General features: G+C 43.7%; 1 protein-coding gene across 9 annotated transcripts in view; it reads right to left on the bottom strand.

Annotated features, from left to right (window-relative positions):
- Window positions 1–13,048, bottom strand: part of LIMCH1 (LIM and calponin homology domains 1) — a 213,496-nt gene extending 200,448 nt beyond the window's left edge. For 7 of the 9 annotated variants that reach the window (XM_077934316.1, XM_077934317.1, XM_077934319.1 and 4 more), the window contains exon 1: window positions 12,563–13,048. In XM_077934316.1, the coding sequence (XP_077790442.1) occupies window positions 12,563–12,807 (245 nt within the window). In that variant the 5' untranslated portion in view covers window positions 12,808–13,048. The remainder of the gene's footprint in view (window positions 1–12,562) is intronic. The other 2 variants (XM_077934318.1, XM_028745225.2) reach the window with 1 other exon arrangement.
- Between the last annotated feature and the right edge of the window lie 430 nt (window positions 13,049–13,478).

Genomic DNA, 13,478 nt, shown 5'->3' with positions numbered 1-13,478 from the left:
TTCTCTTTAAAGACGAAAGTGGAAGAATCCTCGCAATAGAAGTACAATACCAAGGAGAAAAAATTTTGATATTAGGAATTTATGCTCCAAATGAAGGAAAATCGGACTTTTACAAGAAGTTGCATGAGACCATGCTGGATTATCTGGACTATAACAACGTCATTATGATGGGGGACATGAATGGGGTCGTATCAACAAATATGGATAAGTCACAGAACCAAAACATTACCAAAGAAGGAAGACTACCTAAGACTTTTTTTGAAATGACTGACAATATGGACTGGATTGACATTTGGAGAGTGAGAAACCCCTTGGGGAGAGAAGGAACATTCTTTTCTGAAGCCCAATTGACCTGGACACGAATCGACCAAATATGGATAACTAGAAGTCTGGCACCTAAGGTGAGGAAGGTGGAAATCTGCCCCAAAACATGCTCCGACCATAACGCTTTGAGAATGGACATGACACTGATCCCAACCGGCTCCTTTAGATGGAAGATGAATGATGGCCTGTTTAGAGACCAAAGAATCGTAAAGAAGGCCCAAAAAACTTTAAAGGACTACTTCGAGATTAATTTGAGCACCACGGTGGAAAAAAGAACTATCTGGGATGCAAGCAAAGCTGTGATGAGAGGGTTCTTGATTCAACAGAATTCTTTAAAGAAAAGATTGCAAAATGAAAAGAAAGACAAAATTTTGGAAAGAATCGAAGAGTTGGAGAAGAAGTTAAGATCTAACCCGAAGTCCCAACCGATTCTGAGAGAAATTAAACTTCATCAGGCACAATATTCTAAACTGATAAATCAGGAAATAGAATGGAAGATCAAAACAATGAAACAAAAAACCTTTGAGTCGGCTAATAAATGTGGGAAACTGCTAGCTTGGCAGTTGAAAAGGAGACAAAGACTGAATACAGTAACAAACTTAGAGGTTGAAGGAAGGAACATCCAGAACCCGGGAGAGATTAGAAAGTGCTTCCAGAGGTATTTTAAAAAGTTATACACTCAAGGGCTACAAGATGAAGCAGAGATTACACAATTTTTGGAGAAAAATGGATTAGCAAAGCTGTCAGAAGAAAATAGAACAATTCTGAATAGTAAAATAACGCGACAAGAGATTGAGCAGGCCATCCAGAGTTTGAAACAGGGCAAATCACCAGGGCCAGATGGACTGACCTCTAACTACTACAAGATATTGAAGGACTATTTGATACAACCATTGTTGGAGGTCAGTAATGAAATAATGGAGGGGAAGAAGGCGCCTGAATCATGGAAGGAAGCATTTATCACATTGATACCAAAGTTGGAAACTGAAAAGACACAACTTAAGAACTACCGTCCCATCTCCCTTTTAAATGTGGATTACAAAATATTTGCAGATGTTTTGGCACGAAGATTTAAGAAAGTTTTAAGTGAGATAATCCATAAAGACCAGGCAGGCTTCCTCCCGGGCAGACACATGTTTGCAAACACAAGGAACATTATAGACATATTGGAACTTTTGCAAACAAACATAAACACTAAAGCAGTTTTAATTTTCATAGACGCGGAGAAAGCCTTTGACAACATATCCTGGAAATTTATGAAGGGGAATTTAAAAGAAATGGGAGTGGGACGGGGGTTTGAAAATGGGATTGAGGCAATATACTCAGAACAAAAGGCTAAACTGATAGTTAACAATGTGGTTACAGAAGGGTTCAAAATTGAAAAAGGTACACGACAAGGTTGCCCGATTTCCCCATTACTGTTTATTTCGGTTCTGGAAGTGCTCCTGAATATGATTAGGGGGGACCGGTTGGTGGAAGGGATCCAGGTCGGAGCGAAACAATATAAACTTAAAGCTTTTGCAGATGACCTAGTTTTGACACTACAGGAGCCGGAATCTAGTATGAAAAGAGTATTACAACTGATTCAAAACTTTGGTCGAGTGGCAGGATTTAAGTTAAATAAGCAAAAAACCAAGGTTTTGGGAAAGAACTTGACAGATACTGAGCTGGAACAGCTTCAGAAAGAGACAGAACTAAATATGGTTAAGAAAGTTAAATATTTGGGGGTAAACATAACAGCAAAAAATCTGAGTTTATTTAAAGATAACTATGAAAAATGTTGGTCAGAAATCAAGAGAGACTTGGATAGTTGGTCAAGACTAAAACTTTCTTTGTTAGGCCGAATAGCTGCCATCAAGATGAATGTATTGCCAAAAATGTTATTTTTGTTTCAGACACTACAGATTGTAGACAAGACAGAGTGTTTTCGGAAGTGGCAGAAAGATATCTCTAAATTTGTCTGGCAGGGCAAAAAGCCCAGAATCAAATTTAAAATACTAACAGATGTGAAAGAAAGAGGGGGCTTTGCCCTGCCAGACTTAAAGTTGTATTATGAAGCTGCAGCGTTCTGCTGGCTAAAAGACTGGTTACTTCTTGAAGATACGGATGTCTTGGACTTGGAAGGCTTTAATAATGCGTTTGGATGGCATGCTTATTTATGGTATGACAAAGCTAAGATAAATAAGGCCTTTAAGAACCATATTGTCAGAAAATCAGTTTTTAATGTCTGGATAAAATACAAAGACTTATTGGAGAGTAAAACTCCGAGGTGGCTGTCACCCCTGGAGGCCAAGGCTCAAAAAAGAGCCAATATGGAGGCCAATTGGCCAAAATACTGGGAGATAATAGAAAAAGATGGTGACAATTGGAAATTGCAGAGTTTAGAGAAGATGAGAGATAAAGTGCGAGACTGGTTACACTATGCTCAGATTAAAGAAGTGTTTAAAAATGACAAAAAGTTAGGATTCCAAGTGGAAAAGTCAAAGTTAGAAACTGAACTGTTAGAACCTAAGACTAAAGTACTTTCAAAAATGTATAACTTGCTGCTGAAATGGAACACACAAGACGAAATGGTAAAATCAACAATGATAAAATGGGCCCAGGACATTGGGCACAATATTATGTTTGAAGATTGGGAAAGGTTGTGGACCTCTGGGTTGAACTTCACTGCATGTAATGCGTTGAAGGAAAATGTGATGAAAATGATGTATAGATGGTACATGACCCCTGTTAAATTAGCCAAAATATACCATTCGTCTGATAGTAAATGTTGGAAATGTAAGGAAAACGAAGGAACATTTTTTCACCTCTGGTGGACCTGCCCTAGAGTGAGGGCCTTCTGGGAGACAATATATAATGAATTAAAAAAGGTGTTTAAATACACCTTTACTAAGAAACCAGAGGCCTTCCTCTTGGGTATCGTCGGCCAGAGTGTGTTAAAAAAGGACAGAACATTCTTTATGTATGCAACAACAGCAGCAAGAATATTGATTGCCAAGAATTGGAAAACTCAGAAGCTACCCACTGTGGAAGAATGGCAGATGCAGCTGATGGACTATATGCAGCTAGCTGAGATGACCGGCAGAATTCGAGACCAGGGAGAAGAAAGGATGGAAGAAGACTGGAAGAAATTTAAGATTTACTTACAAAAATATTGTAATTTGGTTGAGTGTTGAACCGGATGCCAGAGCAGAAAATAACTGTCTATCACTAAATTAGATTTAAGGATGAATTATATGCTAACTAAAATTAAGATTATGAGTAAAATGATAATTTGTTTGAAATTAATTTAATAATGATGTAAGTGTACGCGGGAGGTGTGGGGGAGTCCTATGTAACAATTGAGAGATGTTAAATGGACAATGATGAGTTGTGTTTTTCAAATGCATGTTTTATATGAAAATTTTAATAAATATATTTAAAAAAAAAAAATGAAATGGCGTCCTGTGAAATTGTGTTCATGATTTTTGTGTGTGTCAATCTTTTGTGCAACTTTTTGTCTGATTTTTCCTGCTGCTCTTATTGTGCCAAATCGATTATGGTTTTATAGTTTAATTGAATTGTTGCAATCGGCTGTTCTTACTGTAAACTGCTCTGGTGATCTTTGCACTGAACTGAAGTTGGCTTTAAAAAACCTGATCAAGAAATAGGTCTATGAACGGTTGTGTCAACGGTTCCATGCCACACTTCTGCAGTGGGAAAGCCAACGTTGTTGACCTGTCAGAGCCCGTAACAAATTCAAATTCTGACAGTGTTAATTATTGGTTGGCAGCCCCTGAGCAATAACCACCTGTGACTAACAGAATCAAGTAAGAGAGACCTACAAAAAGAGAAAACTTTTCAATTTTAATTTTCCACAATGAAAATGAATTAAAAACACTTGCACATGATGTGTTCATGTGGCTCAAAATAGTATAACTTTGCTGAAGTTGATACATAAATCCTAAATTATCAACTTCTAATGGAAATTGCCCAAATTCTCAAACTGCTTTTCAGCAAGGTCAGGACAAAATGTAGAAGTCACACCTTCTTCTTTGTATTTTGCCATTCTTACACCACACGATCTTGAATGCCCAGTGTGAATATTTCATCTCAAGGTTTAACAGGCAGCCCTGTTTAGGGAAGCTTTTAATGTTTGATGTATTACAGTATTTTAATATATATTTTTGGAAGCCACCCAGAGTGGGCGGGGTCTAAATAAATTATTATTATTATTATTATTATTATTATTATTATTATTATTATTATTATTATATTTTATTATTATTAAAATAAAAAAGAACTTTAAACCAATTGAAATAAGATTATAAACCAGCTCATGCTCCTCCCCATCCTGTTCCTGCCAGCTCCCCGCCCCCAAACTTGGGAAACCTCTAAAAATGCTTTAGAATAAATAAATACCGTTCCAGTAAGTCCATTTTATTTGCATCAGATTACTCCAGTGCCTCCCCTACTCTGCTCTCCCAAGCCCCTCCCCCCACAAATTTTATCTCCTTCAGCCAAAAAAATGTTGCACTTTGCTCATGTCTCCGGTGCTCTCAGGTTAACATTCACCAAAAAGTCCACAGACGCTGGCATTTTCTCAGATCTTCAATAATGGTATATCTGAATTCCAATCTCATCGATCAATTGTAATAAACAGCAGGTGCATTTTCATTCATTCATTCATTTTTAGATCTCTACCCCATCTTTCAGTTAAAAAGCCTGCTATTGGTTCCCTTCCACCAAAGCTTGACAGCAATTAGAAGTGTGTGTCTGTGTCTGTGTGTGTGTGTGTGTGTGTGTGTGTGTGTGTGTGTGTGTGTGTGTGTGTGTGTGCAAGTCAAGGACAGCAGCCAAGTGGATTCAACAACTTGTGGGAATACCTATACTGTAAATAGTGGAGAAAGGAAGGGAGGGGGGTGAATCAACAATATTTTACAACTAAGGAGCAGGTATTTCAATGCGATCAATTAAAGAGTGCCCTAAACACAATTAAATGCTTTTGTAGCATGCCAAGTCACCCTTCAATTACACCATTATTTCCCATCTACGCGGAACATAAAGGGGAAACTTGCTTTGCTCTCATCCATCTAGCCATTTTATAAAAAAATCTGGCTTGATATGCACTTTTAAAATAGGAGAACAGGTGAACAGCTACCAAATAATAAAATAAAGCTCATGCAGCTCTCTCCCCTGAGAAGCCCACCTAGCAACTACAACATCATCTTTTGGGCACGAAGCAAAGAGCTCGTGAACATAATTTTAGTCTCGACTCTGACAATATTTGAGCACTCTGCTTTTACTGGGATGACTATTTTAGCTCTTTTTGTGTGTTTATGTCTGTGCCTGTGTATTCTATCCAATTTGATATGTTACTATTCGTTTCATTGACCTTTTTTGTGACTACGTGCTTTATGTTGCTTAGAGGACTAGATTAACAAGTACTCTAGTAGTAGTAGTAGTAGTAGTAGTAATGTGGTGTAAGGGCTTGAGGAATTGCATCCTTGGATAATTTACGTCGCACAATTTAGCAGGTACCCTGTCAGTATGTGACACAAAATCCTGCAGTTTGAAGTGCCATTAAAGTAAAACATGTCAGAAACAAACAGGAAGATAGGAGAGGTAGGTTTCTTGAACAGATATGAGAAACCAGATTTATTACACCAATTGTTTAGAGAGGCCCTTATAGAAACTGACTTGTCAAAGCTTAACAAGCAAGTCTATACCCAAATGAGAATGTAGACTTTATTACAGGACCTCACACACTGTTTATTAGACCACTGTTGCTGGAGATGTAGCAAACGGCTCTATAAATACTCTGATAGAAAGATAGCTCATGTGCAGTGGTTACTAGATTAATAGCTATTTTAAGACTAGGACTTTACAGCTAACTATTATGTTTCATCTTGGGGGTGGATGGAGGCATGCAACCCTCAAGGAACACTTGACACTTTAGAATCTTGTCTAAACCCATGCCGCTTTCTTAAAAAGTGAAGGGTCTGTAGACCCCCTGGGCTACATGAAATAAAGCAAAGAAATGAATAGCAAGAAGCCCAAATATTTTTCACATATTTCGCCATTCTCACTCCTCAAAAGAGCTAAAAAAAATAAATATAAGCATTTACAATAATGTAAATGGCTGTCTAATAAAGCGCTAAACAATTACAAGCACTAAGATTTAAGGTCCGTATAGTTAAAGCCATGGTTTTCCCAGTAGTGATGTATGGAAGTGAGAGCTGGACCATAAAGAAGGCTGATCGCCGAAGAATTGATGCTTTTGAATTATGGTGCTGGAGGAGACTCTTGAGAGTCCCATGGACTGCAAGAAGATCAAACCTCTCCATTCTTAAGGAAATCAGGCCTGAGTGCTCACTGGAAGGACAGATCATGAAGCTGAGGCTCCAATACTTTGGCCACCTCATGAGAAGAGAAGATTCCCTGGAAAAGACCCTGATGTTGGGAAAGATGGAGGGCACAAGGAGAAGGGGAGGACAGAGGACGAGGTGGTTGGACAGTGTTCTCGAAGCTCCCAGCATGAGTTTGACCAAACTGTGGGAGGCAGTGGAAGACAGGAGTGCCTGGCGTGCTCTGGTCCATGGGGTCATGAAGAGTCGGACACGACTAAATGACTAAACAACAAGAAGATTTAATACGGCTTTGAATAATTCAGCTCCCCAACATCATTGCCAAGTGACATAACCATCTTGTTTGTGAGTAGCACCAAACCACGGTTTAGCGCCAGATGGGGAACCTTTTAAGGCCTGGGACTGTCTGGCTGATGCATGGATAATTCAAACCTGCTTTTTTGCAGGGTTTAGTTGCATCAGACAGGTCTCTGCACAGCAGCCAATGCACAGGAAGATCTGCCCTGCTTTCTGAAACCAAAGCTCTGCCTGCCTTGCACCTGACATCACATATGATGACATGTGTGGGACTGGTGGGTGTCATTTTCGGAGACCAGCCTCATTGGCCAAATGGGAAGGCTGGGAGGCCAGGTTTGGTTTTCGGGCCAGTGGTTCTCCACCAGCCAAACTCACACAATCCCATCTCCAGCATGGCTGTGAGGAGTGCAGAAGTTCTTGCTTCTGTTTTGGATTCCTCAAAACTCAAGGTAACATCCCAACCCAGACTAACCTGCGGTTTTAAGCTGGCTTGTTTCAACAAGCCATGGTTAAGGTTAACCACGGTTTACCTGAGTTCAGAGGAAATGGCGACCTGAGGTTAATCTAAAAAGAAAAAAAGCAGAAGCTTACAATCTCCTGGAAGCTGCGCTCGAGAAAGAAAAAGGAACAAAGATAAGACAAGCCCAGTGCTCAATGAATGTATCTCATCCTCATCATGCAAAATGGCATTACATGCAAATACAGCCAATAAGTCACTTTGGTGAAGGACTGAGTATGTTCAGGGTGAAACATTTCCCATAACAAATTACCGTATTTTTCGCTCTATAAGACGCACCAGACCACAAGACGCACCTAGTTTTTGGTGGAGAAAAACAAGAAAAAAAATATTCTGAATCTCAGAAGCCAGAACAGCAAGAGGGATCGCTGAACAGTGAAAGCAGCAATCCCTCTTGCTCTCCTGGCTTCAGCGATAGCTGCACAGCCTGCATTCGCTCCATAAGACGCACACACATTTCCCCTTACTTTTTAGGAGGGAAAAAGTGAGTCTTATAGAGCAAAAAATACGGTAGTTAAGCCTTTAAGGTTTCGCGTGACTCTTCATTCATTTTTCATTTGGCTCAGCCAAGTTTTTGTTTTGTTTTGTTTTTAGTTGCCCACATTTGATCTAAACTAAACTGTATCTAGAGCTCATTTTGCCTGATCACATGTTCCAATTTCAGTGAGACTCGAACTGCGACGCTGTACAAACTTACTTGGGAGTAAGTCCCATGGAACTCAATGAAGTCCCAGGCAAAAGTTGAGCCTAGGCTCCACCTGTAAGTCTGTCTCATCCCCTCTTATCAGTTGGTGACAAAAGGAGCTGTCACACTGTAACAAAGAAATTAAAAGCCCCTGCATTCTTGAAGACCTGGCTGACAAGTCCCTTCAATCACTCAACACAATAAACCCACATGCCTTCTGGTGAAGAATACTGTATCCCTCTCTTATTTGGCACTGAGGATCCAGGGATTTTGAATGGCTACAATGCGCAGGAAGGAATAAATCAGAAGAACTGAGGGCAAAATTATGTGCAAGAAGAACAGCCACATTTCTTTGATCACATATCTGTCCCATTAAAATAAGAACAGGGTGTTGCATGTACATAATGTTTTTAACTATTAGTTTTAGCATCAAAAGAGATATGCAGGAAAGGGAAGGAGGAAGCTCAAATTTGTGCAAATCCACTGTTTTCCTATTCCAGTTTGAGCTTAGAAATCCATACATGCTTGCATTTGGGTTGCAAAACTGCTGTTTCCCCTCCATAGTCGTGGGCATGGGCCAATCGACCCTCCTTTCTAATTTGCTGTTTCTTCTTCCTCCATTTGAGCACAAACAAGACATGTGCAAAGGCAGAACTTTACATGCATGTGCACCCTTAAAAAAAAAAAATAGCAAGGGAAAATGGCAAACGGCTTATTTTCATGGTGCTCCTATTTATTTCTTCAGGTACTTTTTTGTCATTGTTCCCAGCATCCAATGTAGTGTGCAAATACTGCATGAAGGTGGGGCAGTCCAAACATGTAGGGACCTATACTTGGGGGTCTCAGGGCAGTTCACAGAATAAAATCAAGATAAAGGTAAAGGTACCCCTGCCCGTACAGGCCAGTCTTGACAGACTCTAGGGTTGTGCGCTCATTTCACTCTAGAGGCCGGGAGCCAGTGCTGTCCGCAGACACTTCCGGGTCACGTGGCCAGCGTGACATCGCTGCTCTGGCGAGCCAGAGCCGCACACGGAAACGCCGTTTACCTTCCCGCTAGTAAGCGGTCCCTATTTATCTACTTGCACCTGGAGGTGCTTTCGAACTGCTAGGTTGGCAGGCGCTGGGACTGAATGACGGGAGCGCACCCCGCCGCGGGGATTAGAACCGCTGACCATGTGATCGGCAAGTCCTAGGCACTGAGCTTTTACCCACAGCGCCACCCGCGTCCACAAAATGCATCACAAAATGTTTTACAGATCAATACAAATAAGCTAAAGGCTGCTGTGTTACATGGTTTTCCACAGTTTTGTGAATCTGAATGTTTAAACACTGTTTTAAAAAATCTAGGCAGTGCTCATGCCTGGAGAAGCCTACCAAGAAATAGCCACAAGTGCCGCCAAATAAAAAATGAAGGTAAGGGGAAACACAGAAATGGGAGGGGGGGAGATGATTCATTGTTTTATTCTTTTGTAAACTGCTTTGAGGGTTTGTTTGGTTTAGAAAAACAACAACCAATCATGTGGTATATGTTCTAAAATAAATAAAAATCAAATTACAGTCATACCTTGGATGTCGAACAGAATCCATTCCAAAACGTTCGGAAACCAAAGTGCAACTCCTGATTGGCTGCAGGAAGCTCCTGCAGCCAATCAGAAGCCCCAATGGACATTCGGGTTCCAAAGAATGTTCACAAACCGAAACAGTCACTTCCTAGTTTGCAGAGTTCGAGAGCCAAGGTACGACTGTAATAACACCAGAGCATTGTGGATGCTGCTCCAGGTGGCACAATTAGGTGTCAGATTTTGAACGGCATGTTGAATTATTCCCAGGTTGGGAAAATCCACATTTGGAGGGTGGAAGTGAGCAAAATTGCAGGTGGTTGAAGGGGTGTCATGCGGACAACCCTGATTTAATGAGAAGATCTCGCTTTACTGACTGAGGAAGCCAGTGTACAGCTTCCGGGTCATGTGGCCAGCATGACCAAGCCGCTTCTGGCAAACCAGAGCAGCGCACTGAAACGCCGTTTACCTTCCCGCCGTAGCGGTACCTATTTATCTACTTGCACTCTGACGTGCTTTCGTACTGCTAGGTTGGCAGGAGCAGGGACCGAGCAACAGGAGCTCACCCCGTAGCAGGGATTCTAACCGCCGACCTTCTGATTGGCAAGTCCTAGGCTCTGTGGTTTAACCCACAGCGCCACCCGCGTCCCATAGGCAGAGTCTAATCCACACTGAAATCAAATGCTTACAAGCCCTCTCATTGTTCTCCTAGGGCAATTCCAGAAGTGGGCCAGGCTGGAATAAAAGCACCCAAGCCAATGGAGCGTGGGGAGCTAAGGTTGGAGGTGAGCTCCCCTCCCCAACGCACCCTTTTGATATTGAACTTACATGTGAGCAGCAATGTGACCCTTGAAATAGTGGCAGGTTTCTCTAAAAATGCACTTTCCTTGCCTACATCAAACAATTCAAATATTTTCCACACTTTTTATAGCCAAACTATTTCTCGTCTTCCCAGGCACAGAGAGTGGAGGTGCTATATATGGCTTGAGTTAGTGTGTGCGCAAACATTCAGGTTACACAGAACTCTGCTTCTCTGCTGGAAGAAGGCAGCCAAGGCTCAGTTGGAGCACTAAAGTCAGTCTTTAAGAAGCACCTTTGGTTGATATTGATGTTCTCAGAGAGTCTCCTTCCCGCCTCTTTGTATGGACGCAAAAAACCAACCACTCTGTATGGTTCCAAAGTAGAAGCATCATTCACCTTCCCCAATAGCGTGTTAAGGCCCAAAGTTTGTGCACGCCTTTAATAATAACAGTGATAATGATAACAATAGTTCATGCATTAAAGGTAAAGGTACCCCTGCCCATACGGGCCAGTCTTGCCAGACTCTAGGGTCGTGCGCCCATCTCACTCAAGAGGCAAGCCAGCACTGTCCGGAGACACTTCCAGGTCACGTGGCCAGCGTGACATCGCTGCTCTGGTGAGCCAGAGCCGCACACGGAAACGCCATTTACCTTCCCGCTTGTAAGCGGTCCCTATTTATCTACTTGCCCCCGGGGGTGCTTTCGAACTGCTAGGTTGGCAGGCGCTGGGACCGATCGACGGGAGCGCACCCCGCCGCGGGGATTCGAACCGCCGACCTTTCGATCGGCAAGCCCTAGGCGCTGAGGCTTTTACCCACAGTGCCACCCGCGTCCCAGTTCACGCATTATAGGGCCGTAATTGAATGTACAGTGCTACCTCGGGTTACATACGTTTCAGGTTACAGACTCCGCTAACCCAGAAATAGTACCTCAGGTTAAGAACTTTACCTCAGGATGAGAACAGAAATCGCGCAGCGGCAGCACAGCAGCAGCAGGAGGCCCCATTAGCTAAAGTGGTGCTTCAGGATAAGTACAGTTTCAGGTTAAGAACGGACCTCCGGAATGAATTAAGTACTTAACCCGAGGTACCACTGTACTAACAACAAATCCCAGTGGTCAAAAATACGACTGTCCGCTCAGGTGCGCAAAGCGAAATAGTTGCATTATTCTGCTACCTGGAAGGAGCGGGAGGTGGAAATCACTATTTATACAATGATCTGGACAACAGAACTATAACAGTATAAACTATCGGAGATTATTTGATGTGGGCCACGTTCTCCCAGCCCTCAGTTGTCGCTAAGGCAACACCCTCCTGCACTTGAACCTGTCTGGATTATCCCATTTTCAGCATCCAGACCTGGAGAGCAGCTCTTGCTCTGAAATCCCCAAGACCTCCTCCTCCAAAGGATAGGCGAGCTCTCTGCCGAGCGCTCCCCTTGTTTACCGTCTCTCGTTTCGTTTCATTCTGCCCAGAGAAGGAAATAAATGCGATTAAGAGATTAGACTGCAAGGAAGGGCGACCAGAGGAAGAGGAAGAGCGGGGACAGGGAGGAAGGAAGGAGAGAGAGAGAGAGAGAGAGAGAGAGAGAGAGAGAGAGAGAGAGAGAGAGAGAGAGAGAGAGAGAGAGAGAGACGCATCCTTCCAGCCGCCTAAAAAATGCGCCCCGCGAACTGAACCTGCTGCTACTGCAGCAGTTCTTTCTGAACCTCACCGACGTCCTGTCTTTTCAGCAGGCGATGGCAACTCTGCACCATCAGGGAGAAACTGCCAGAGCCGGAGAGAGAGAGAGAGAGAGAGAGAGAGAGAGAGAGAGAGAGAGAGAGAGAGAGAGAGAGAGAGAGAGATGGAGAACCTTTGCGCGCAAAATTGCGCCTACTTCCCCAAACCGGTTGCCAATCTCGCGCGGATCGGTGGCCCAAGGCACTGCAGTGGGATAATTTTTGGCGTGGGTGTGGGGAGGGGGGAGAGCTACTGCAAAAGGACCCTATGCACGAAGGGGAGGGAGACGAGAGGTTGCTGGCGCTCCGTTTACCTCGATCCACTGCTGCGCTTCGGCCAACGCTGGCTCCGGCGAGTCCCCTGGAGGCTGCGTCGCCTCCAGCAGCCCCGAGCCCGGACTGGCCATCTGCAAAGGCGAGCTGCGCCCCCGCTGCCGCAGCACGGAGGGAGCCTGGGCTCCGGCGGCTCTCGGCTCTCTCCCGGGGGCCGCGCGGGGAAAGCCAGCGGCCGCCGTGCGTCCCCAGCAGCGATGGGAGGAGAGGGCACCGCTCCGTGCATGCGGGGCGCGCTTGGCCGGTGCGCCAGGCTTCCTCCTCCCGCTGCTCCTCCTCCTCCTCGCAGCCGGCTGAAGATCTGCCTGGTCTCCTCCCACCAGCCTCCTCTCTTGCAACAGCAGCTGAGCGGAGCTGAGCCACCGGCTAAAAATAAAGCGGCGGCGGCGGCTGCAGCAGCAGCAGCAGACAGAGGGGAAAGGCCCTGCCAATGCCCAGGCCGCTGCCTCCTCCTCGCCCCCAAGCGGGAGAGCCAATCCCAGGCGCCCAGGATTCTGCGAGCTGCATCCCTCCTCGGGGACCACAGACAGGGCAGGCCTGGGAGATTTACATCTCCAGTTTCCCTCCAATACAGAAAGGGGGTCTCCTTCTGGAAAGGCAAAAGCTAGCAAAAATCTCTCTATATATAAAAACTTGGCATTAGAACCAGCAGGATCCATGCGCAAATTGCCAACACCAAACCAACAGTAATAATAATAATAATAATAATAATAATAATAATAATAATAATAATAATAATTTTATTATTTATACCCTACCCATCTGCAACAGGTCTATCACCCAAGCCCACCTGCCCAATATTTATCTTTACTTCATTCCGGTGCCAGGACCGTGTGTGCATGTAGAAAAAGAACGCAGACACAATTCGTTGTCACTAGAGTACCCTGGTGAAATATA

Source organism: Podarcis muralis, chromosome 9 (assembly GCF_964188315.1).
Source record: "Podarcis muralis chromosome 9, rPodMur119.hap1.1, whole genome shotgun sequence".
Taxonomy (NCBI): domain Eukaryota; kingdom Metazoa; phylum Chordata; class Lepidosauria; order Squamata; family Lacertidae; genus Podarcis; species Podarcis muralis.
This window is presented reverse-complemented; position numbering and strand designations above follow the sequence as displayed.